The following is a 21,781-nucleotide window of genomic DNA, read 5'->3' as shown; positions in this document are numbered from 1 at the left end:
ATTAACTATTTAAGATGTTTTATTTGAAAAATTCCCCAGATTTGGGTTACCGCTTGTCATTGAGGGGTTAAGGGTGGGTCCCGTAGCCAACATGTTGAGAACTACTGGTTTAAAGGCAAACAGGCTTCAACTTGAACGGCCGTTTTCCGCTTGATCCTAGTGCCTGACATGTATCAATTTCCATTTAATATATGTGAAGAAGAAGGATCACTAATAAAGAAATAATACATCAGCCCATTTATGGTCCCTTTACTCTTGATGGCCTTTTCAGTAATGTTGAATTGTACAAAATGCAACATGTCAAACACAACCATACTACACCAAAGTGTGCTTTGTTTATAATGTATGTGTAGATTTACAGTACAGTTGCATTTTATTATGTTCAATATTCAATAGAATTGTGTGTACAACAATTATTATAGTGAGTGCAGATATTGTGTATCACTCAGGTGATCAACTATGTGGATTATACTAGTTTTTATGGTTCAATCAAAGACAAGATCATAGACAGAAAAGTCATGATGCTGGAATGATGCCATGACATCACCTCAAAGTAAATAGGCATCAAATCACTCTGATTTCATGTCTCTTAGGTATATCTACATTGTAACTTCAGCATATCCCAGCATTGGTACGCAAATTGTGACGGGAATCAACCCTCCCCCATTAGAATATTTGTAAAGTATTTGTATTTTTGTATTTAATAGAGCTCTTTGAGTGGATATATAAGTATCAAAGGTTATCAGTCTGTTCTCTGGCAAATAACGCTGGAGGACACTTACTCTCCAATCCGCTGAGGGGCGCTGTAGCACAAGCATATTGTGGTCCTTGTCGTCAACCCCGGCAAACAGAGGCTTTCACATCCGGGTGACTCTCGCTCCTCTTCACTCTCAATCCGCTCCCCTTTCCTGCGCTCTCCACCGGGGGAGTACTGTGGCCACAGAAGACTCCCGCGGTTCTTCCGTCGCTGTCTAGTCCAGGGACATCTCGAAGCGGCCATTACCCGCACCGCCGGTCGCTCATGACGCGGGCTCCGCTGAAGGTGGTGCACGGCGCCGAGCCCTCCTCGTCTGTGCGACATCTCCGCGCTCAAGTAGCATCGCTTGCTAACGTTAGCTAACAACATAGATCTCTCCGCCACTCCTTCCCCTCTCTCCCCGGACGCGCCACTGCGCTTACCGATCCGTCACATCAACGCTTGGAGTGATAGCTCAGACTGGACCACGGAGGGGGTCGCCGCCCTCCGGTTACTAATCTGTTATCGCCGGGAACGAATCCTCCCCTAACGTTCCATGATAGTCAGGGCCCGTGGCTCCGGAGTAGCCCCTCACTTTTAAGCAAGAAAACAGCGTTTAAATTACTAACAGTTCCTCCGCGTCCACTTTTGGAGTCGCTTTCTTTTTCTACCTCAACACCCCGATGCCTGCTCGGTCCTTTCCGTAACCTCAACTCTTGATTCCCGGCTCTTCGGGACCGATACAGCTGCCACTGACAATCCGGTGAGGGAGAACTACCCGGCCGTCCTTCTTCTCCACGCACTCCCCTTGTCGCTTCTTTCGGTGCGGAAGGAAGATAACTGACGTGTTTTGTTAGATCATTTTCTTGGTCTTCGTGTACAACTGCAACCCAGTCCAGATTCTCCGTGACCGCCCCGCTGCCTCCGAGCCACGGTCCTCGCCATGCCGGGTCCGGTGGCCGGTAGCAAGTCCCGAGTGTACGCTGATGTCAATTTGCTCAAGAGCCGGGATTACTGGGACTACGAGGCCCACATACCCAACTGGAAGTGAGGACCCTTTTTGTTTACTGTCCTCTTTAATGTCATGCATGTGATGCCTAAACACGGCACGTAATGGCTGCCTGGTGGGTCAAGTGTGGAGACGATGGCTGTCTAATAATAATACACTGCTATGCGAGGGTTATGATGACACTAAGATGGTGCAGTCCCTCGGCCTCCCACCCCCACCATTTAAAAAGACTAATCTAAATATATGCATTTTAGAGGAGACGCCCTCCATCTTGTTAGGGAGTGATTTGCTATGTAGCTGAAGTTACATTTCACTCCTACGGATTCTGTCTGTCCCTATAGCAACCAGGAGGACTACCAGCTGGTACGTAAACTGGGCAGAGGGAAGTACAGTGAAGTGTTCGAGGCCATCAACATCACCAACAATGAGAAGGTGGTGGTCAAGATTTTGAAGGTGAGCAGGTTTAATTCTAATGAGCATAATACAAATGTCAATGATCATTTTTTCCATAAAATTTCATATATGAAATGCAAAAACAATGAAATGCTCTAACTTTATTTTATTAAGTTTTATAATGTGCATGATAGCAATGTGTTGGTTGCATATAAACGTCGCTTAAAAGTGGCTCTTTGAAGTAGAAGACGAGGAAGCGGGTCTTTGAAGTGAACCGACCATCGGCTTTTTTTTCACGTCCTTTTTCTGTTGAAGCCGCACGTGATTGGTCAAAATGTGCCTTGTGTGTCGACACTAAGCGGAAGGGTGGGGTTTCGTGCACACAAGGAAAGTGGGAAAGTAATGGTAATGGTTTGATTTCATTTGAACATGCATCAGATTACAATTGAATGCATCACATAATCAGTTCACAGTTCCACATGTCCAAAAGGAGTAGGAAGAAGCAAAGCTTATTAAATCCTACCCCTCCATCTGGTACTTTTACAATCAGTAACTGTTACATTTGTTCACTTCCTGCTTTCCTATTACAGTTTTAAGTTTTGATTTTATTTTTAATTGTTTGAATTTTATTTTCATCACGTACCGAAGTAGGAGGTGATATGACCATCCAATGACATAATGGGTACCATAGTAAGTGTCAATATAGTGATATATATAGCACATCATGACTGGTTCAAGACTCTTCATCCTTGTATTTAGCAAACATCAACTGCTTGTATTGTTTCTTGAATTGGCTCATCGTTGTGCATTGTTTGAGGGTCTTACTCAATCCATTCCATAGTTTGATTCCACATACTGAAATACTATGGCTTTTTAACGTAGTCCTAGCATATATGTTTTTAAAATTTAGCAGGGGTCTAACCATTCGTTTTTAATAACGGTTCATGGTTGCCAATACGATATTGCTTCATTTAGGGATTGCTTTTATTCATTTTGTAAATTTTTAGTAAGTAGTGCTTTCTTTTTCACTCCAATTTTGACTGTTAATTGATGGTTGATTGTTGGTATTTGTTGAAAAATGCAGACAAAACAACTGCATTGTTGCAAGTTTGTGGAACAAAAACTACACTAACATCACAGGGGTATGCTGGAGCCTTTCTCAGCTGTCTTTGAGCGAGAGGCCGGCCAGCCAATCACAGGACACATATAGACAAACAACCATTCACACTCACATTCATACCTATGGACAAATTGGAGTCGCCAATTAACCTAGCATGTTTTTGGAATGTGGGAGGAAACTCCATACTCCACACAGATATGCCCAAACGTTTTGCATATGTTTTATGTTGCGTTTTTAGTATTGCATCTTCTCTGTGTTTGGAACAAAGACAGTTATTTGTAAATAGACATCCAGTGGGGCTGTTTATCTATTACCAGTTACATGCACTAGTAAATACATTGTAGGAGAAGCAGCATGCATGTTGACAGCGTGCCATCTTAAATGTAAACTGCATCCTCAAGCGCAGGAGTTGTCTTGTCTTCTAAGATTGACAGAATGATGCTGAATCATGCAGACTGCAGGCAGGCGAGCAGAATCAGCAGTTTCAGCATCAAGCAGACAATCGTGACATGTGGGGAGAACGTCTTGGTGTGATTTTTTTTTTAATTTAATTTTATTTTTTTTGTCCATGTCTTGTCTTAGCCGGTTAAGAAAAAGAAAATCAAGCGTGAGATCAAAATCCTGGAGAACCTGCGTGGTGGGACCAACATCATCCGCCTGGTGGACACAGTCAAAGACCCTGTGGTAAGTTCTCTGATGGTGTGGGATTGACAAAATTTCTTTCGAACACTTTGCAAGTATTATATCCTGCTATTTTCTTCCAAGCATGTAAGTTATAGAAAACATATAGGCCGATATTATTGGACATCCCTACAAATACGCTTTCATATTGTACGTTCTTAGAATCCCATTGTTTATAACAGGTCCAGTCATCGTGGATTTATTATTTCTGGGCTAATTTCGTATCTCTCTGTCCCTGTCTGCACAGTCAAGAACTCCAGCGCTCGTGTTTGAATGCATCAACAACACAGACTTCAAGGTAAGACGGTCATGTTTATTCTTCTGTTGCTCCATGTTGTGATTTTTTAAATATATATATATTTGTTTTCCCCCCTGCAGGAGTTATACCAGAAGTTGACAGACTACGATATCCGTTTTTATATGTATGAACTACTGAAGGTGAGACTTTGCCCCCCCCCCCCCATTTATATTAATTCATTTTTAATACCATTAATTAGCACCATTTCAACATCAGTATGTTCATTATGGTCATGCTGTGTTCAGGCTCTGGACTACTGTCACAGTATGGGAATCATGCACCGTGACGTCAAACCCCACAATGTGATGATTGACCACCAGTTGAGAAAGGTAGGCGATGTTTTATTAAGTACACACACACACACACACACACATAGTATTCATAAGTATTCTCAGGGTGTAACTAAGGCTCAGAATGTCAGAGTACTTCACGCCATACCATACAATTTGCGATACATAGCTCACGCTAATGATAATGTCTCAATATTTCGATGTGGAGAATAGAATAGAAAATAGAATAGAAACCCTCATGACTATTTTGGGCCTTTCCTGTGTTTTCCTTTCCTTTATTTAATCCAATTTTTGTCACAGTCTTTGTCCTTTTGAATCCATACGCTTTAGAAAAAAATTCTCCCTGCTGTATTCAGGGCAACGCACTGACACATGCTTTCACAGACACATCATTCCTGTAGTATGTGTGAATAGTGTGGGAGGAAGAACCTTAAAATAACAACAGATGTAATTTCTGTTCCACCGCTCTCTCTCTTGATGACTACTGCTACGTTTTACACCAAGCATTGCGGTGCAGGGAGTTCATCATTACACTAAATGACATTGGATAAAATAGCTAACAAATGCAGTCATAGTGATTAGTCATGTGGTTTATGGCATATGTATGTTTATTCTTTAAAGCAGGGGTCTCAAACTCAATTTACTTGGGGGCCACTGGAGCTCGGGTCTGGGTGAGACTGGGCCGCATCAGGTTTTCCAAAAAAAAAACCCCAAAAAAAACGCATTTATTAAAAACAATTTTTTTTAAAAACTTCGCTTTGGTTCCAATTTTCTACAATAAAAGCTCTGATAAAACATTCCACTGTTCTCTAATATCTTACTTTTTATTTTTCTACACAAAATAAGATGAAAAATAAATAAACAAATCAAGAATAAAGAAAATCAATCAATCAGTAATAAATAAATATAATAATAATAATAATAAAACGGCAAATAATAAAAAACTTAAGAAACCACATATAGTTGGTGGGTAGACAAATTATTTTTTTCAGATTAAAATGAACAAAGCATTATTAGAGCCCTGTAGACATGACAAAACACGACTATAGTCACATTTATACTCTTTTTATTTACAACATATTGCGCCACTGCAGGGTCTTGAGACACATGCTAACTCGCAAACTAGAGAGCTAGCGACCTAAACGGTAGCCTTCAAGTTATTTCCTTTCAACTTTAATAGCCAAAAACTTACCACTTCCACACGGATAGGGAGGATAACTATTAAGTTATTTAACCTTTAACATGAACATTAATCAAACGTAATAATTTTTTCTGGGTACATGATACCACACAGCATCCATATCAAACTTGGCGCGGGCCGCACTAACATTAAACTTTCATATCAAGGCGGGGGCCTCAAACTAGTGTCCTGCGGGCCACATTTGGCCCACATGCCGCGTGTTTGAGACCCCTGCTTTAAAGCATCATCGAGGCTATTGGATATTTAGGATTGACGCGTGTCTAATTTGTGCCGGAATTGGTTCTAGGGTTGTGAACGATAAACCGATGCGACCGGATATCCGGTTTGACAAGCGAGAGATACTGCTGCATCAGTAGCAGCCTCCCGGATCGATAAGCCATAAATCCTTACATTAATCGATTTGTTAAGACAAGCACCGAGTATAGCAAAAGCAGAAACAAGTTGACAGCCTGAGTTGAAGACTAGAATGGATCTTAGCATCTTGGAACGGCATTAGCAACGCACTAGCGAGTCACCACACATTATGATGATCTAATTAATCCTATTAATTATCTCTAATGATGTGATTGTGTCAAACTCAAACAGGAACAACATCAAATTAAAAGCATGTGATGAATATAGAACCACCATAAATATGCACGTTAGCACTCAATAACGTCATCAAATCTTACCTTTATCAAGGTCTATCTCGACAAATGTAACTGTTCATTTTATCAAATCAAACCAAGTGGTGTCGTTTGTTCTGTTTTTTTATTTTTATTTTTTTTTAATTAATTTTCAATGCTATTAGGAATGATTATTTCATGGGATGGTTTTGTTTAAGAAGTAATCTACTCACATATGTATCAATTATATATAAATAACATAATTAAATGCATTGTACACGGTTGAATTTAAAAATAAGAACAGCCCTTGTACATGTCATTACACACTATGTCCACCAGGGGGCAGTAAATTGACACAAATAGAGGAACACAGAGGAACCCAAGTGATGGACACACTTCCTTCATTTTAATGAGAAATATTATGAACTTCCAACAGATTTTCCTTTCTTCCATTCTTGATATTGAAGTCTGCCACAAGTATTTTCTGAAATTTTCAGTGTGGATTTAATGGAGATTTTAACAAGTGTTTTTTTTTCCACAGCTCCGCCTTATAGATTGGGGTTTGGCTGAGTTCTACCACCCTTCCCAGGAGTACAATGTCAGAGTGGCGTCACGATACTTCAAAGGCCCCGAGCTCCTGGTGGATTACCAGGTAACACACACACACACACAGGGGTGTTGAAGTATGGGGGGCGGTTGGTGTACCAAGGGCCCCAAAGGTGGAGGGCTGGGATTTTGTAAAGTTGGATAGTAAAAGATCTTAAGGATAGATTTCAGTCTGTGTGTGTGTGGGAGCAGCAGGGGGGGCCCAGAATTTGGTGCTCTTCCATGTCCCAGCACAGGAGTTCTTATGCTCTTATGTTAATGGGTCGGTTTTGACCCGTGTATTAAATCAGCTATAAAATACACTAAAAACAATAAGTTACCATCAAATTTGCTTCTTATGTCTTGGTTACCTTCTTAGGCTTCCTCATTCATAAAAGTATTGGTTTTAATATTTTTGGTGTGGGCATGTAGGCCTTTTTTTGTCACTATACCTCTCAATTTCAATTTCCAAAAATGGTAAACTGAACCTCAAAAGAATCATATTAATAAATTGAAGGTTCTTTTATTACCTGGCTATTACTGAGGGCTATAGAACATATCTATTAAATCAATTAGTTTTATTATTTTCTCATTTTAGTATTAATCACTAAAGAAACATCTATGGTGTTTGGGTGAATTTTGACCCATATATATTAATGTCAAGAAAAGGTAGAAAAAGTTATTGTTTTCAGCAACAGAACTTTAGTATAAAGTGAAATCAAAAAACAAAACTGGTCCAAATCTTGGTTCACTGTACTTCTTGCCATTCCAAACTGTAAATGTGAAATCAATCAGTCAAATGAGTGAATTCACCTCACATGTATACTGGGAAAAAAAACAAAAAACGGTCAAAATGAGAATCCCCTGAAGCTTACATGATGAGAAAAGGAGCTGGTTGTCATTGTGTTGGCTAATTGTACACTTATGATTTCAGTTTTGGCTCAAAATATTGCTTTATAGTCATATTATCATAACCGGGTCGAAACTGACCCTAACAATACAGTGGTCATAATTTCAACCAGACCATTTTAAAATGTAGTAAAAACTATTTTTTGGGTTTTATTTTGTTGAAATAGTTTCCTGACAAAGTCAAAAAGCCTTGATGCAATAAACAAATGTTATGTGATTCTTTTTATGCATTAAAATGTAAAACGGGTCAGTGCCAACCCCAACACAAGGAGGGTTAAAGATATGCATTCTGAAAAAAAAAATTGTAACATTAATTTGTCAAAAAATGCCTGTAATTTACTTGTGTCCTCATTATTGGCAGTGCTGATTGGTGATTTTTTTGTTTCAGATGTATGATTACAGTCTAGACATGTGGAGCTTGGGCTGTATGCTTGCCAGTATGATCTTCCAGAAAGAGCCCTTCTTCCACGGACAGGACAACTATGACCAGGTAACATTCTTTCATTAGAGTCGATTTCCATGTGGGTTTCCATGTTTCAACTGTTTCTGTTTTTGCAGCTTGTGCGAATTGCCAAAGTTCTGGGGACAGATGAGCTGTTTGGCTACCTGCGTAAATACCACATTGAACTGGATCCACGCTTCAAAGATCTGCTGGGACAGTAAGTCCAATCTGGATCAGCCATGACAGCAACTTTTTTTTATGACAAATAAATAGTACAGGTGTTTGAATAGAACACTTGTAAAAAATACTAAGAGGTGAAGCAAATGTATTTTGGTGAACTACTGCTAGCTTACATGCTACCTATCGGAGACTCCTGTGATGGCGTCAGTGTCTAAAATTGTACACACTTACGTGTTTATGTTGCAGAACTTCAACACATAGTATTTTTTGTAAATATAATGATAAAAAGAGCAAGTGACACTAAAAAACAAGTACGTTCTGATGATCATCTATGATCGATGTATGCCATGAACGTTATAGCCGCTTGTAGCTCCATGCTAGCTAGATGCCGCCAGCCACAGACATGTAAACAAAAATGGCAGCAAGTGGAATAAGATTGAAACGTGAGCGATAACACACGTTGGCAAAGACGGACAGTTATTTATTCTCCCGATTAATAACTAACAAAATGAACTCTCCCGATAATAACTAATAAAATGAACGTCAACACAAGACGTGTCGCGAATCTATCCGGTCACATGCGGCAAGTGCCAGCAAAGAAGACAGGCGATACCGGTGTATGCTTATCAAAATAAAGCGCCGGGAAATATTTGTATGATATTTAAATTGCTTTTCAAAGGAATTGCGGTAAAATAATAAGCTATATGTTTATCTATATAACATATATTGATTCATACAATAAATTACTAAAATTGGTGGCAGTTTAAAACAAAATGTTTTAAGTTGTGACGACTTTTATTTTGTTGTGGCACACGTATAGGAAACCCTGTGTAATCTTAATTTACTGTTGTATAAACCAATAAAAAGCACAAATCAATTTAAATGGATGTGCATGGGTGACAGGCAGTTACTTTTCATTTTAATCAGAAAAGATGGAACAACTTCTACCACATAATAATGTTAAAAAAAAAGACGCAATGTCTGAATGTTTTTTTGCTTTATGGTGTATCTTTTCAGACAAAGCAGGAAGCGTTGGGAACAGTTTGTGCAGACCGAGAACCAGCACTTGGTGAGTCCCGAGGCTCTGGACTTGCTGGACAAGCTGTTACGTTACGACCACCAACAGAGACTGACTGCCACAGAGGCCATGGAGCACCCATATTTTTGTTAGTATTCCACACAGATTTTGCAGCGTTAAGTTACGGGCTTCACTTACACAACCTCTGCCCCCCCTCCTACAGATCCTGTAGTAAAGGAGCAGTCTCTGTCAAACTCTGACAACATGGTTTCAAGTGGCAACACCACAGCTCGATGAAACACAGGTAATGTTCTTCACGCAACACAGAGAGATGTCTTTTCACTTCCTGGTTCCTGCATTTCAATGGAAGAGATGCAGGATGATTTCTTATAAGATGCACTTCTGCCACCCGGTGGTCAAAATCCTGCATGACATCAATGCAGAGCTCAAATATATATATTTTTTATGGATGTATGTACAAAAACACACAAAACACTGGTTTCATAGCTAGCAGTCAGATTTGGTAACATCAGGGTTTTGTAATCCAAAGTGAGGGAAAGCTCAAAATGGCCCGTAACGTATAAAATGACAACATAACACGATAATATTTTCTCTAATATTACCAATTCTTCTCTCCTTTTTCTGCAGAAAATGGAAAGAAGAAGGATGTTTGTTACCTCAACTTTGTCCGCGGTTGTGACAGTAACTTTGACAAGTGTACAGTGACAATGGATCAAAGTAACTCAGACCAGTTATTCACAGATATGTGCATACAGACACACACACACACACACATACACACACACACATGCAGGCAGGTATACATACACCCTCCTCCTCTGTATCAGTCTGTGATTGGCTTGTTCTGGTGTCCTGTCCAGCAGCCTGACCAATGAGCTTGAAGCTGGCCCCCTCCCACCCCACCCCAAAAATGCCCCCTCCCCTCAGATGGTCACTTTCCTCCCATGTCAGTCCATCATGTCCAAGGACAAACTACTGTTAAAGACACTTCAAGTCCTGTTCTGTCACTCCCGACCCCCCCCCCCCCCTTCCATCCTTCCTTTATATCAACCCCTCTCTTTGTTTGCATCAGCATGGAAGATGGACAGGAGTGTGACCCTGTACAAGCCACAGCCACCAGCCCCCAAAATCCTCCCCCGCCCCCGCCCCCAGACATGTTCCTCCATGCATCCATCTGTCTGTCTGCCCTCTTTGCCATCGTGTATTCTGACAGACAAATGTCTTAGCACTACTCCAGTTCTGAAAGTGGCATGGTGGACTCTCTCTAGCTAGAATGATAATAATATTAATGAAAAATAAATGATTTTTATTTAGATGAACTTTGCCTGGATGAGTATTTTTTTTTCTTTCTCTGTTAGATTGTTTGTTTGTATTACCGGGTTTTGGGTAATTGAGAAACATGTTTGGAAAAAAAAATCCTTTAATTTTTTTCAGAAAAAAGCACAGAAAAATAATCCTACTGCAGAAAAGGTATTTTTTTGTGTGTGTTTTTTAGTATTAGTATTTTTTTTCTTTCTCTGGCAGATTGTTTGTATTACCGGGTTTTGGGGTAATTGTTTTGAAAAAAAAATAATTCCTTTATAGGTTAATTTTATTCAGAAGAAAAGCACACAAAAATTCATACAGCAGAAAAGGTATTTTTTTGGTATTTTTTTAGTATTAGTATTTTTTTTCTTTCTCTGTCAGATTGTTTGTATTACCAGGTTTTGGGTAATTGAGAAACATGTTTTGAAAAAAAAAATCCTTTATAGGTTAATTTTTTGTCACACAAAAAACACACACACACAAAAACATTCCTACAGCAGAAAAGGTTTTTTCTTGTATTTTTTTAGTATTAGTATTTTTTTTTCTTTCTGTCAGATTGTTTGTATTACCAGGAAAAAAAAATCCTTTATAGGTGTAATTTTTTCTCAAAAAAAGCACACAAAAAATTCCTACAGCAGAAAAGGTGTGTTTTTTAGTATTAGTAATTTATTTTTTTCTCTGTCAGGTTGTTTGTATTGCCAGGTTTTGGGTAATTAAGAAACATGTTTGGGAAAAAAAAATCCTTTTATAGGTGTAATTTTTTTTCAGAAAAAAGCACACACAAAAAACTACAGCAGTATTTTTTTTTGTATTTTTTTAGTATTAGTATATTTTTTTCTTTTCTCTGTCAGATTGTTTGTATTACCAGGTTTTGGGTAATTGAGAGACATGTTTTGAAAAAAAAAATCCTTTATAGGTTAATTTTTTTTCACAAAAAAAAATTCATACAGCAGAAAAGGTATTTTTTTTAGTATTTTTTTTAGTATTAGTATTTCTTTCTCTGTCAGATTGTTTGTATTACTGGGTTTTGGGTAATTGAGAAACATGTTTGGGGAAAAAAAATCCTTTATAGGTGTAATTATTTTCACAAAAAAAAATCACACAGCAGTAAAGGCTGTATCAGAAAATTCGGTTTAGAATATGAGTTGCTCCATGTAGAATACTGACTAGCAACAAAAACATGCATGCATCCCTGACAGTCCAAAAACTGCTGCAAAGCTAACATTGTCCTCCAAGACAAGTACATGTGTTCTGTGCATTATGACGGACCAGAACCTGAGCCTGTGTAACACGAGTAACTGTGTAACTGATGATCACTGTGTGTGCGCGTGTGCATGGCGGGGGGCGGGTTGGTGTGTACGTGAGAATGACGATTGAGTTTGAGTTGTGTAAATCTAGTACGGTACTAGAAAAGAAATGTAGGTGTGCGTGCATGTTTGAAATAGAATACTATTATAACTATTTACTGTGTTTTTAAATCAACTTCCACTATAGTCAAAGTAATATAATACATGAGTCCAATAATAATGTCTTTTTTTTAATATATTTTTTTTACTGTATGCTTTGTGCTTATATGACATGTTTTCACTATGAAGTGTATAGATTTATGTAAAATAGATAATTGCAATATTCCAGTGGTTGTCACAGTTGGAAACGTATTATGTACTTTAATGTACACAAGAGTGCTGCTGTGTAACTTGACAATAGTTAAGTCGTTGTTGTCGTTTCGATCTGCCTAGCGATAACGAGGAACTTGACAATATTGACATAAATTGACCAATTTCCTTAGGTCTCAATTTTCCATCCATACTTTTGATGGATGGTGATTAATCGCACCGGCATTCCCATTCTAGTCGTTTGGTCACTACCCAAAGTTCATGACCATAAGTGAGTAGATCGACGGGTAAATTTAGAGCAGGGGTCGGGAACCTTTTTGGCTACGAGAGCCATGAAGACCAGATATTTTAAAATGTGTATCTGTGAGAGCCATATAATTTTTTTAAACATTGAATGCAATAAAATGTGTGCATTTTTATGTAAGACCAACAGTTTTAGATATAATGGGCTCTAATTACGTAGACCAGGCACACTACCCCACGCCAATGGGGTGTGGCCAGCATACTTTCGTGAGCAGCGCAGTGTCTAATAATAAATCAAATACTTGCTGCCATTAATACAACTTCTGCTGCTGCATAGTTTTGAACCGTATTCAGTACACGTATTTCATTCTTTTGGCCATCTTCACCAGAAGGCTTGATTCTGCAGCTTTAGCTATTTGACTAAAGGAGGAAAGTTTACATTTACATGTTTTTTTGACATCTCAATGACCGAGGTAGACTACCGCATTACCCAGTAATAATCAAGTTTTGGTGTTTGACCTGGAAAATATCATCAGGAAAGATTGATATGGTTGGCCGTATTGCAGTAGAAAATAGGTGGACGAATTAAAATGCATAAGAAAGTTGTTGATTTTGAATATTATTTTTAACAGTCATTTCTGTGATGGTTTACTTTAAAATGTTAGCAAAAATACATTTTTATTGTGGTAAGAAATGCTTGAGAGCCAGATACAGTCATCAAAAGAGCCCTACCTGGCTCCCGAGCCATAGGTTCCCTACCTCTGATTTAGAGCATGCTCAGTAAGAGTTTTACTATATATGGTATATAAGTAATGTAAATGCAAATGCTTCTACAGTGTTTATGCTATTAATCTATACTTGATCTATACTTAGATGGCTAATTACAATGTTTCAACAAGTTGGTCTTGCAGGGTTCATCAAACATTAGTTGTGGCTTTCGTCAGTGTGTGTGAGCGGGAAACCAAAGTATCAACTCGTCTTGTAAAGGAACCAGAGCTTTGGCTTCCTTTTCTACAACCTGACTCCTTGCTCACGTTCAGCCTTGCTCACTCGCATACGTAGAACAACACGTACGGGTGTACGCACAGCAACACGCTCTTTTAGCTCCAATAGCGCCATGAAACATTCAAAAGCCGGCTTGACTCCCAAATACACACACAGTTCCCCACTCTAAGTAATACTTCCTTGACTTTTTTCTTTACTTATAGTATTAATGTGGCTTATGTTTCCTGTATTTTTAAGTACATCAAAAAACAGTGTAAGATTCAGTATTCAATTTAAATTTATATTCTATTTACTAACACTTATTTTTATTTGACAGGAACCAATCACGAGCGATGAGAAAATTCACAAGCTTGTCATCCAATCAGAAATCGCAGGTCATTAACTCGATATAACAGTCTATAACTATGGTGTTGTCTTAGATGGAAGGCTAAAATCATCACACAGCAACTTAACACTCGAGAGATAGCTAAGAAATATACAAGACAAGTACCAATACGAGTTAAAAAAAACAAAGAGCTAAGTATTTTAATGGGCGGCACGTCGGTCAAGTGGTTAGCGCGCAGATGTCACAGCTAGGAGACCAGGGTTCAATTCCACCCTCGGTGATCTCGGTGTGGAGTTTGCATGTTCTCCCCCGTGCATGCCTGGCTTTTCTCCGGGTACTCCGGTTTCCTCCCACATTCCAAAAACATGCTAGGTTAATTAGCGACTCCAAATTGTCCATAGGTATGAATGTGAGTGTGAATGGTTGTTTGTCTATATGTGCCCTGTGATTGGCTGGTGACCAGTCCAGGGTGTAGAAAACAGCTGGGATAGGCTCCAGCACCCCCGCGACCCCATGAGGATAAACAGTAGAAAATTAATGAATAATGTTGTCAGGTTACAGCTTGTGTAATATCCGATATAGTCCAGCACTTTATTACCGATACTAAAACAGTGGTTAGCATGCAGGCCTCACAACTAGGAGACCCGAGTTCAATCCCACCCTCGGCCATCTCTGTGTGGAGTTTGCATGTTCTCCCCCGTGCATGCGTGGGTTTTCTCCGGGTACTCCGGTTTCCTCCCACATGCCAAAAACATGCTAGGTTAATTAGCGACTCCAAATTGTCCATAGGTATGAATGTGAGTGTGAATGGTTGTTTGTCTATATGTGCCCTGTGATTGGCTGGCGACCAGTCCAGGGTCAATTAACAATGAGTTAAGGGAACCTTAACTCATTGGCCAATGGCATTGGCTGCTGAGAGTCATGCATTACTGGAATAATTTAAAATAGTTGCTGTTTTTTTTATTGTAAAAATATTGATATAAACTTATAGACTATTGCATTGTCATGGCTACTAACACTGTGTTGTCTTCCCGAGTGAGTGTCAACTCAGCAAGCATTTTGGTTGAAAAACAAATGTCATTTGGAGCGAGTTGCAAACTCAAAAAAAAATTATTGTGAATCATACAAAGACTAAAACAATAACACCGACTGATTGTCCATCAAAGATTGTTTTTAATTTCAATACAATATAACACAATCAATACAACACTGCATGCATAGACAATAGAAGTAGTTGCCACATTGTTATTAGCTTATAAGTTCAGCCGGAAACTAGCAGATCTGTGAATATTTGGAACATGATTATGTTTCTGATGCAAACACAACGAATATCATCTCCAGTTAGTTTTGATTTTTTTTAATTTTTTAAATCTGTACATGGCCTTTTTTTTGGAGGCTAAAATGCGTTCACGGTCACGTGTGTTTAAACTAGAGTCGGTGGATCAGCGGGCACGTTTTGCATTGCGCTTGTGTCTGATACAGCTCGGGATACATTTCCTCTCCGTCTTGGTGCTGCGGGACGTCGACGTTGGGGTTGCACACCCCTGTTTCCTGTAAAGAAAGAGAAACCAGACGCAGAGGGAGAGAAATTAGAGGAGCAAGTGTGATTGAATGTTTGTTGTGGTGACACGAGACCATTTAATTATTTAACGCACTCCCTCGGCCAACACAAAAAGAAGCGCAGATGTGATCACAGTCCAGGCAGTGGCGGCCAGAACCAGCACAAATAGGCTGATTATTACATAGATATGTAGAATAATGTATATATTGGTATGAAAAAGTATTTTCCCCATTCATTCATTCATTCATTCATTTTCTACCGCTTTTCCTCATGAGGATCGCAGGGGTGCTGGAGCCTATCCCAGCTGTCTTCGGGCAAGAGGCGGGGTACACTCTGGACTGGTGGCCAGCCAATCACAGGGCACATATAGACAAACAACCATTCACACTCACATTCATACCTATGGACAATTTGGAGTCGCCAATTAACCTAGCATGTTTTTGGAATGTGGGAGGAAACCGGAGTACCCGGAGAAAACCCACGCATGCACGGGGAGAACATGCAAACTCCACACAGAGATGGCCGAGGGAGGAATTGAACTTGGGTCTCCTAGCTAACCACTCGGCCGCCATGCAGCCCATGTTGGTTCAATTTAAATGAGTTAGGGGTGGAATCAGAAACATGACATTAGCTGAGAGGTAATAAGAGTGTAAAGTAACTATAGGGGTGTTAAGTCACATCAAGAGGGCTCTAATAATAAAAAAAACTTTTTTTTAGAAAGTACCTGGAGAAAACCCACGCATGCACGGGGAGAACATGCAAACTCCACACACAGATGCCCGAGGGTGGAATTGAACCCTGGTCTCATAGCTGTGAGGTCTACGCGCTAACCACTCGTCCGCCGTGCAGTATTTTCCCCATTCCTGATTTCTTATTTTTGTTACACTTAAATGTAAAAACTTTGCTATATTAAGGAGAAACAAAAAAACCCAAACCCGATGACCCCTAAACCTAATCACTGATTGTGCCACCCTTTGCACCAACAACTGCAATCAAGCATTTGGAAAAACTTGTGGCCCGTTCATCTTTGCAGAATTGTTGTAATTCAGTCACAGTAGAAGCTTTTTCAGCATGAATTGCCATTTTAAGGTCATGCCAAGCATCTCAATAGGATTCAGGTTAGGACTTTGACAAGCCCACTCCAAAGTCTTCATTTTGTTTTCCTTCAGCCAATCAGAGGTGGATTTGCTGGTTTGTTTTGGATTATTTTCCTGCTTTTTTTTGGTAGCCAGCAGAAATCATGGTTCCATTAATCACAGCAAGTCTTCCAGGTCCTGTAACAGCCAAACAGCCCCTGACCATCACACTACCACCACCATATTTTACTGTGTTTTTCTGAAATGGGGCATTATTTTCATGCCAAATGTTATTTTCACACCTTCCAAAAATGTAGTATCTCAGGAGGGGTTTTGGTCCACCCTCCAAATCCTCAAGATTTCCATGTTATTGTTTGGGTTTTAGATTTTGAATGTGATTAAGGTCTGGAGACCGGCTTGACCACTCCAGGATGTTAATGTGCTTCTTCTTGAGCCAATCCTTTGTTGTCTTGCACATGTGTTTTTGGTAATTGGGACCTGGACCACAATTTCAATCCAATCCAAATCAATAGTCTTCTTGGTGACTCTCACATTACTCACAATCATTCTTACTCTGTGGGGTGACTGTTATCTTATACTTGTTCCATTTTCAATGTTATTGCATTAACTATGGTCTCTTTATCACCAAACTCCTTTATGGTTGTCTTGTAGCTCATATCAGTCTTCCAGGTTCTGTATCAGCCAAACAGCACCAGACCATCACACTACGACCACCATATTTTACTGTTTTTTTCTGAAATTGGGCATTATTTTCATGCCAAATGTTATTTTCACAACTTCCAAAAAGTTCAACTTTTGTCCCGTCAGACCACAGAGTATTTTCCCAAAGATCTTGTGGATCATCAAGATGATTTCCGTTGGAGATACGGTTGGTTTTTGGTCCACCCTCCAAATCCTCAAGATTTCACTGTTATTGTTTGGGTTTCAGATTTTGAATGTGATTAAGGTCTGAAGGTCTTGTAGCTCATATCAGTCTTCCAGGTTCTGTATCAGCCAAACAGACCCAGACCATCACACTACCACCACCATATTTTCCTGTTTTTTTCTGAAATTGGGCATTATTTTCATGCCAAATGTTATTTTCACAACTTCCAAAAAGTTCAACTTTTGTCCCGTCAGACCACAGAGTATTTTCCCAAAGGTCTTGTGGATCATCAAGATGATTTCTGTTGGAGATACGGTTGGGTTTTGGTCCACCCTCCAAATCCTTAAGATTTCAATGTTATTGTTTGGGTTTTAGATTTTGAATGTGATTAAGGTCTGGAGACTGGCTTGACCACTCCACGATGTTAATGTGCTTCTTCTTGAGCCACTCCTTCTGCCAAACAGCCCCAGACCATCACACTACGACCACCATATTTGACTATTTTACTGTTTTTTTTCTTTCTGAAATTGGCCATTATTTTCATGCTAAATGTTATTTTCACAACTTCCAAAAAGTTCAACTTTCGTCCCGTCAGTATTGTCCCATGAGTATTTTCCCTAATGTGCTTCTTCTTGAGCCAATCCTTTGTTGTCTTGCATATATATTTTTGGTAATTGGGACTAATTTGTGTGCTATCTGCAAATAACCTAAAATTCTTGCTGATTGGTTGAGATTAAGTACTTATTTCATACAATCCAATACAAATGTATTTTTCCGGAACTATTACGAAATTACTAATCAGCGTCCTGCCATCAAAAACTGTGATGTACAATAATTCTAATATGGCTAATCTGGCAGCAGCGGCAGCAGCCTCTCTTTTCCTGACCTGTTTCATCAGCTTCAGCATGTGACAGATCTGCCGCAGAGTCATGTTGGGAGCGTGGCGTGGCAGGCGTGGTCGCGGGGCGCATCGAGGACCCCTGTACGTGAAGAGTGACAGACAGTTGCGTGCGGCGGGCCCCTTGCCAAACATCTGAAGGGGTTGAACGCTGCTGTGAGCGTAGCAAGATGCACACTGGAGGAAGAAAAGGGGGGTAAGAAAGTTGATGAAATACTTAATAGTAGGTCAATGAATTAGTATTTTGCATGGTCGCATTTTGCTAAATGTTTACATGAGTACTGATAAATAGATAAACAAGCATCATGCATATCGTTTACTCTAGTCTGATGTTGGCATCCTTCCATTTGAGCATCTTATGAGCACTTCAAAACCCTGTAAATCAGAAGCCCCAACCTCTACCCCATATGCTCTTTTACAGGCCTTTTTTTTTAGCTAATTGAGACTAGCAGAAAACAAAAAAAAACATCCCACCTACTAACTTAAATGTTATATCAGCTGAAATATACATGCATACTTACATGGACGACGGTCGTCATGACGATGCGTTAATGCCGTAGTACAAAATAATACAGTCATCAGTAAACGGGACTCTGGCCTTTCTTATATACGCCGATTATGAGAAGCGCGGAAGATCAGCCAATCCGAGTCAAAAACGCACAAAGCGACACACCGCCTACCTCCTACTATTGCAATGAGGTCACGCTCAGTCAATCACACGCACACACATTTATACGCTTGTTGCTTCGGGTTACAGCGACTGACACGAAGTCTGCAATGGAGATGTCTTTTGTTGCATGGGGGGGGGGTTATATTTAGAAGCAGCTGTAATTTGGGGAATGAGGCGAAAAAGAAAGGTAAGGCAGTGAATGTGGAGCAATGACGGATAACTACAAAAAGAAGTCAAGAATGGAGGGGGAAGGGCACATCGGGAATGAGAGCGTTGAGGGAAGTAAGCGTCACTACGTGTCTGGTGTCATGTCAGAACAAAGTGATGCATCAGGGCGTTACATATTGTCTGTTGTCGCTGACGCAAGCACATCTGCCCAAAGGTTATTTAACAAACACACTGAGGCGCTTCCTAGGCCATGTCACTCTAATCAATGTGTTATCATTGCTCAGAAATAGCAATTAATAATAGCCTTTCATTAATAACCAACAAATAATTCAAGTGGGTAGGTCCTTAAACACACCATGTGTAAAGCAGACTATGACTAATGTCATAGTTTTACACAATACATAATAAATAAGAAGAATTTCATTGCTATAATGTACTAGAACCTATGGCTGCACGGTGGTCCAGTGGTTAGCCTCACAGCTAGGAGACCAGGGTTCAATTCCACCCTGGAGTTTGCATGTTCTCCCCGTGCATGCGTGGGTTTTCTCCGGGTACTCCGGTTTCCTCCCACATTCCAAAAACATGCTAGGTTAATTAGCGACTCCAAATTGTCCATAGGTATGAATGTGAGTGTGAATGGTTGTTTGTCTATATGTGCCCTGTGATTGGCTGGCGACCAGTCTAGGGTGTACCCCGCCTCTCCTCGCCCGAAGACAGCTGGGATAGGCTCCAGCACCCCCTGTGACCCTCGTGAGGAAAAGCGGTAGAAAATGAATGAATGAATTAATGATGTAGTACCTATGTTTTTCTGTGTTCTCTCCCATTGACTAGCTAACTGCTAATGCTAACACTGCTAATGTTATTTACTGCCATTCTAGTCTTCAATCACAATCACACACTAACAGAAGCCCCCAAATAGCTGTCCTCGACTATGCCTGTCGGTAACTAGCAGAGAGACACCTGTATGCCAAGGTAACACTGTATAAATGACAATTAAAAATAATTGGACATACTCACATACTACATAAACATGCAATTGCATGGGATTCTGTGCCTTGCACATTCAAATAATATACATACATTGCAGGTATAATGGTATAGTATGAGCATGTATATAATGTCATATTTGTCATTGCCTGGCTCCCCGTGTAATAATAAATAATAATAATAATAATGTAGAGAATAAATAGATTACATCAAATATGAACTACAATGTACAGCGTAAACAGTGATTTGTACAAAAAATTTAAATAATTTTGAACAATTAATAATAATAATAAATAACTTAGTAACAATAAAATAATAATAATAAATAAATAAGTTAATTTGAATGTTAAAAATTACATTAAAAATTAATTAATAATTAATAAAAAAAATTCAATTACATTAGAAAATGTTTAAAAATAAAACAAATTAAATTCTTAATATTTAATGTATCTCACGTGTCTCAAACATATGTAAATCCTCTACAAAAAATGTTTCATAACAAGCTAGGTCTCACACAGGGCGCCAATGACTTAATTGACGACGTCACTGTTGAATGACGTAACAACATAACAATCACCAAAGGTCGCCAGAGGGCGCTGTTTAACCAATGCTGGATCCAAAACGTTATTTTCCAGCACTGGCTGTCAGTAACCGTGCATAAAGTATATGTAACGTGTAGGAAACGCTGCAGCAAACGAAAAGTGAATTTTCTATCAGATTGAGACTCTTCCGTAGGGGCACTGGTGGAAACTACAAATTCCGAAAGAGACCTGAAGGCAGCACAGGTCTGTGAGATCAAGATAAAGATGGAAAATGTGTCAAAAACAAATACGCTCCCTGTTTACCAAAAACATACTCAATCGGCTACATAAATAAACCCTTTAAATACAGCCTATCGATACCTCACAAATCCATATAGTGACCCAGCGACGAGTATTGTTAATTGCATAGTTTTGCAAAAGTGAAACCATTAACGAGGAAATGAGCAATACAAGCTGCCCAATTTACTGCTGTTGTTTTTCCCCACGAAATTAACAACGATGCGTTTGATTGTAAGGCAAACACCGATTATTTATAATTTTCAGCAATCATCTTATTGTGTAGTGCATTCATAATAAAAAAATAGACGAATATATCAGCAAATATGACTTGTGGTGTGTACAATTTAAACATTTGCTTTAAAAAAATGCTGTATTTTCTTGAAAAATTACAGTCATAAATGATCGGCAGGTGCTTCTTGTCAAACTCGACGAACTGCTGTGTTGTTGCCTCCAGAGCAACAGGTGCGACTGGATGTCATGCTACATTCAATGACGATTGGAGATCTAGTAAAAATGATATTCAGTGTAAAAACAGCTCCATGCTTATGGAATATGGAATTAAATAAAACATACAAAACGAATTAAAAATTAAGTAAAGCGTATTATTGTATTTGTTGAATCTGTGGCTGCGTGTAAAACGATAAGGCACATAATTTGCTGTGTATTATATAGAAGCGTAAATTCCTCCGAGTTTTTGAACGCCTCAGAGTCCCCGCCTCTGCTCTGTTTCCT

The 21,781-nt window shown here is 39.4% G+C and overlaps 1 protein-coding gene across 2 annotated transcripts; it reads left to right on the top strand.

Moving 5' to 3' along the window:
- The first annotated feature begins 850 nt into the window (after window positions 1–850).
- Window positions 851–10,799, top strand: csnk2a2b (casein kinase 2, alpha prime polypeptide b). 2 transcript variants are annotated; one of them, XM_058074995.1, is made up of 13 exons: window positions 851–1,499; window positions 1,594–1,783; window positions 2,087–2,198; window positions 3,841–3,942; window positions 4,187–4,237; window positions 4,318–4,377; window positions 4,483–4,566; window positions 6,875–6,985; window positions 8,216–8,317; window positions 8,386–8,486; window positions 9,467–9,615; window positions 9,691–9,771; window positions 10,116–10,799. In XM_058074995.1, exons 2-12 carry the CDS (start codon window positions 1,680–1,682, stop codon window positions 9,762–9,764), a joined length of 1,050 nt encoding a protein of 349 aa, XP_057930978.1. In that variant the 5' UTR covers window positions 851–1,499; window positions 1,594–1,679; the 3' UTR covers window positions 9,765–9,771; window positions 10,116–10,799. The 2 variants fall into 2 exon arrangements, with proteins under 2 accessions (XP_057930978.1, XP_057930977.1); XM_058074994.1 differs by having other exon boundaries at window positions 851–1,783; window positions 10,116–10,798.
- The last annotated feature ends 10,982 nt before the right edge of the window (window positions 10,800–21,781 follow it).

Source organism: Doryrhamphus excisus, chromosome 6, assembly GCF_030265055.1.
Source record: "Doryrhamphus excisus isolate RoL2022-K1 chromosome 6, RoL_Dexc_1.0, whole genome shotgun sequence".
Lineage (NCBI taxonomy): Eukaryota > Metazoa > Chordata > Actinopteri > Syngnathiformes > Syngnathidae > Doryrhamphus > Doryrhamphus excisus.
Note: the sequence above shows the minus strand (reverse complement) of the source record. Positions and strands in the feature narration are given on the sequence as shown.